The 4699-nt window shown below is 65.7% G+C and overlaps 1 protein-coding gene across 1 annotated transcript in view; it reads left to right on the forward strand.

Moving 5' to 3' along the window:
• The first annotated feature begins 252 nt into the window (after window positions 1-252).
• Window positions 253-4699, forward strand: part of ONECUT3 (one cut homeobox 3) — a 28765-nt gene continuing 24318 nt past the window's right edge. Inside the window, exon 1 of the mRNA XM_042023358.1 lies at window positions 253-1307. Within this exon, the coding sequence (XP_041879292.1) occupies window positions 278-1307 (1030 nt within the window). The 5' untranslated portion in view covers window positions 253-277. The remainder of the gene's footprint in view (window positions 1308-4699) is intronic.

Raw genomic sequence — 4699 nt, forward strand, 5'->3', positions numbered from 1 at the left:
GAGCCCCGCGCCCCGCGCACAGCCCGGGGCCGGGCCCCGCGCCCCGAGCCCCGCGCCCGGCAGGGCGGGCGGCGGGCGCACCATGCCGGCCTGACCGCGGGGCGCGGACATCGATCCCCGGGCGCGGAGTCTGAATTAATCCGGGCAGCCGGCGCGGGGAGGGGGGGCGGCGGTGGAGGAGGAGGAGGAGGAGGAGGCGGCGGCGGCGGCGGCGGGGGGGTGGGGGAGGAAGGCAGCGAGCGAGCGGGCGAGGCAGCGGCAGAGCCCGGCGGCCACCATGGAGCTGGCGATGGAGAACCTGGGCAGCCTGCACGGCGTCCCGCACTCGCAGCCCACCGAGCTGCTGAGCCCCGCGCACGGGCGGCAGAGCTCGCACCGCAACCTGGTGCCGCACGGGCGGCCTGCCATGGTCTCGGGCATGGCCTCCATCCTGGAGGGGGGCGACTACCGCGGCGAGCACAGCCTGGGAGCCCCGCTGCACCCCGCCATGAGCATGTCCTGCGAGTCGCCCTCCGGCATGAGCCTGAGCAGCACCTACACCACGCTGACTCCCCTGCAGCACCTGCCGCCCATCTCCACCGTCTCGGAGAAGTTCCACCACCCGCACCACCACCACCACCACCACCACCCGCACCAGCGCCTGGCCGGCAACGTCAGCGGCAGCTTCACCCTCATGCGCGACGAGCGGAGCTTGGCCTCCATGGGCAACCTCTACAGCCACTACCCCAAGGACATGCCGGCCATGGGGCAGCCCCTGTCGCCGCTTCCCAACGGGCTGGGTAGCCTCCACAACGCCCAGCAGCCGCTGGCCCCCTACGGCCCCGCCGGCCACTTGCCCAACGAGAAGATGCTCTCGCCCAACGGCTTCGACTCGCACGCCGCGATGCTGTCCCGGGGCGAGGAGCACCTGGCGCGGGGGCTGGCGGCGCCCAGCTCGGCCATGATGCCGCCGCTCAACGGGATGCACCCGCACGGCCACCCGCACGGCCAGCCCGGCGCCTCGCTGCTGGGCGAGCGGGAGCGCCCGGCGCCCGGCCCCGGCTCCCAGCCCGGCGGCTCCGGGCAGGTGGAGGAGATCAACACCAAGGAGGTGGCCCAGCGGATCACGGCCGAGCTGAAGCGGTACAGCATCCCGCAGGCCATCTTCGCACAGAGGATCTTGTGCCGCTCCCAGGGGACCCTCTCGGACCTGCTGAGGAACCCCAAGCCCTGGAGTAAGCTCAAGTCCGGCCGGGAGACTTTCCGCAGGATGTGGAAATGGTTGCAGGAGCCGGAATTTCAGAGGATGTCGGCACTCAGACTGGCAGGTAGGACACGGCACGGCACGGCTCGGGCCGCCCGCCCCGCACCTCCGGGCGGGTGGGTCAGCGGGCGCTGCGAACGCGCGTGGGAACCCTCGGGGGTTCCGGGTTTGCCATCGCCAACTGGGGCCGAGCTCGGGCGGGTGTTACCGACCCGGTTTGTAACCTTAAGACCAAAGGGAAGGCATTTAGATTAAAGGTGAGTTACACCTAAGGCGACCTCCCGCCTCCCTGGGCCTGCTGCTGCCCTCGAGAGATGCGGGATCGAGGGTGGAGGGAGCCGAGAGGCGCCCGCCTCTCGCCGCCGCCCGTCCGCCTGCCTCGGGGATTTCCCTCTCCGTGCCGCCGAACTGGCCCCTTGGCGCTGGGATATCCTGGAACTCCTCCGCGGTCGGTTCGGCCGCCGCCGCTCGGTACCGGGGCCGCGCTCAGGGGAATCTCCGGGCCATCCCGCCGGGGCTGCGGGACCGGGACCGCGCTCCGCTCCCTCCGGGCACCGGCTGCCCTCGGCAGAAGGAACGAGCCCCGCCTGCCCCGTGTCTCCGGTTCCCAGCTGGGTTGAGGTCCCGCAGCGCCGTTCCCCGCGGTCTCGGGCCGGCGCTGGGCCGAGGCTTTCCGGGAGAAACGCGGGCTTCTGTGCCGAGGGTGGGCGGGGGTCACGGGGAAAAGGGCCGGAGGGTAGGACAGGGGGGACAGCGGCGAGCGGGGACGTGCCCGGTGCTCCCCGCCAGCCCCGGCACAGAGCCGCTCCCCCCGGAAACGACCGGAGCTCTTGGCTCCGCGGGGCCGAGCCGTGGCGGAGAAAACACGCGTTAGTGATTTTTAATTTATTTTTTAAGAAATCCGAGCTCCCCGTGGGGACGGACAAAGCCAGCGACGAGGACCCGCCGTTATTTATGGGGAAGAGCAGCGTTCATATGTATTTAGTGTAATTCAGTTGCTCTTTAATTAGGGCAGGGTAGTGGCATCTTTTAGTTCCAGTCGATGCCCTATTGAAAAGCAGTTAATAGAATGCAAATTGTTCCTGGCTTTACAAGGTTCTGGTAAATAAAGATTTAAACACTGCCGCGATCGGCCGTTTAATGCCCCCGTTGTTGGGGCTAATTGAGCAGCAGGCTTGGGCTTCTGGCTCGCCAGAATTGGAAATAATAATTAATAATTCAAAAATAATAATAGCAATAATAATTAAAATTAACCGTGATGGTGATGATAAAAAGGCGGCCGCAGCTGGGGGAAGCTCGGGGGGAACCCTGTTCTCGGACCGCCTCGAGAGGTCCTTGTCCCCGGCCCGGGTCAGGGTTCCCTGTCCCTGAACCGGCTCGGAGGGTCCCTGTCCCTGCTGTCACCTCTTTGCTCCTCTCGCCGCCGTGGGAGATTTATTCTCCCCAAAATGATTTTTCTTCCCCGGCGCCGCTTCCCCCGGCGCCAGGGCCGCCATGTCCCCATTATTTACGGGAATTAACCCCCCAGATTTCCGGGGAACGGGATTTGCTCATTTGCTCTCTGTGAAAACAGGAAAAAAGCCACCACCAACCACCAACCCAACCTCCGGTCACGAATCCGCCCGTGGATCCGCACCTCGCTCCCCACGCGGGCCCGGGCCGCCCCACGCCGCTCGCAGAGGGGCTCGTCCGAGCTGCCCCCCCGGTCCTGCCGCTTTGTTCCCGGCCCCGAGCCCTGCTGGGTCCCGCTTTCGTTTCGCTCCTGCCACCCTCTCGCCCACCCGGGCCCGGCCGTGGGGTCCGTCCCAGCCCCTCGGGCTCAGCCCCGGCCCGGCTGCCCCGAGCAGCGGCGTCTGGGGGAAGGGGTCGCGCTGGGGGGGGCCGGACCCGAGCCCCCCGATCGATGCAGGTGAATCCCCAGCCCGGCCCAGCCCGAGGCCTCGGGTTGACTCCGCTCGTTCTTTCAGGCTGCCCCGCGCTGGGGGCCCAGAGGGGTCCGGATGATTGCAACCTTCGCCCCCCGCAAGCAGGGAAGGGACCTGGCAAGCGAGCGGAATTTTTCCTTCCCGGTAAAAGGAAAAAAAGTGTTGGACGTGGGGCACGGCCGGGGCAAGGACTGGTACTGGTTCTGATCCTGTTCCTGGTCCTGTCCTGGTTCTATTCCTATTTCTCTTTTTGGTCCTATTCCTCGTTCTGGTCCTGGTTCTATTCCTATTCCGATTCCTATTCCTATTTCTGGTCCTATTCCTGGTCTTGGTCCTGGTTCTGGTCCCGGTCCTATTCTTATTCCTAGTCTCTTTTTTTTGTTCCTATTTTTGAACCCGGCCTGGTCCTGGTCTTGGTCCCGGTCCCGGTCCGGGGCCGCCCGGCCGCAGGAGTCCATCTGATGGATTAGTCCGAGTCAGTGAGCCGAGGATCGATGACCACGCCGGGCCCCTAGAAATGGCACCCGCCGCTTTTCTCCTCTTTCCACCCCAGTTCCCCCCATCCCGCCGCCCCCTCCGCAGATGAGCCATTAATTATTCAGCTGGGAGACGAGGGAGCTGCAGCTCCCGCCGCCCCGGGCTCCCTCCGGCCCCGCTCGCCCCAAGGGGCTCCACAAAAGAGGAGGGGTCCCACGGAGAAACATCTGGGCAGCAGCTGGCGGTGCCCAGCCCGTCCCCTCGGGCCATTCATCTCTGCGACTCCCAGTCGCGGCTGCAGACCCCCGGGCCTGCTCTAGATTCATCTCCACAAACTTCGTGACCACCCCACGAGGCCTGCGAGGGCCCGTGGGTGTCGGAGAGCTCCCACTGTGGCACTTTTGGGGTCCCCGCAAGGGTCTGACTCCCCCACCTGCTAAACCCCTGTCCCTCGTGCCCTGGGGGCGGAAAAGGCATCGGCTTCTTCCCCGTGGGATGACGAGGAATCGGGCGCGTTCCTGCGCTTCCACCCTCGCGTGTCCGCGGAGGGCAGTGGGTGCCTTCCCACCCCGCGTGTCCCTTGGTGCCCTCCAGCCTCGCGTGGCCGTGGGTGCGCTCCCATCCCAGCGCCCCCGACATGGGAACCCCCTCCCCGCCACGGATTTATTCCGGCGCTCAGGACCAGGAAATTCGCTCGTGAATATTTTTCGGGAGGGCGACAACACCGTTGTGGCCCTTTCGCGACAAGGCGCTCCCCGCTCGCCGTCTTCTTCCATCCCTAACTCGAAGGGGCGTTCGGGGGATGCCTCCTCCCGTGGTTTTCCCCGCGGCTGTGCGTGGAATTCACCCCCGCGGGTGGGGTACGGCTGGCCTGGGCAGCCCTCGGAGCCGGGCAGTTCCTCCCGCTTTTACATTCGCTTCCCCTTTTCCTTCTCCCACCTTTCTTTTTATTTTTCCGTCAGCACTTCCACCCCTCACCCCCCACCTCCGTTTTTTCGTTCTCCATTTTAATTTTTTTGTTTTAAATTGGTTTTGTTCGTTTTGTTTGGTTTTT

The sequence above is a fragment of the Corvus kubaryi genome, unplaced genomic scaffold (genome assembly GCF_017639235.1).
Source record: "Corvus kubaryi isolate FWS band 111438036 unplaced genomic scaffold, C.kubaryi_AGA036_p1.0 37241, whole genome shotgun sequence".
Taxonomy (NCBI): domain Eukaryota; kingdom Metazoa; phylum Chordata; class Aves; order Passeriformes; family Corvidae; genus Corvus; species Corvus kubaryi.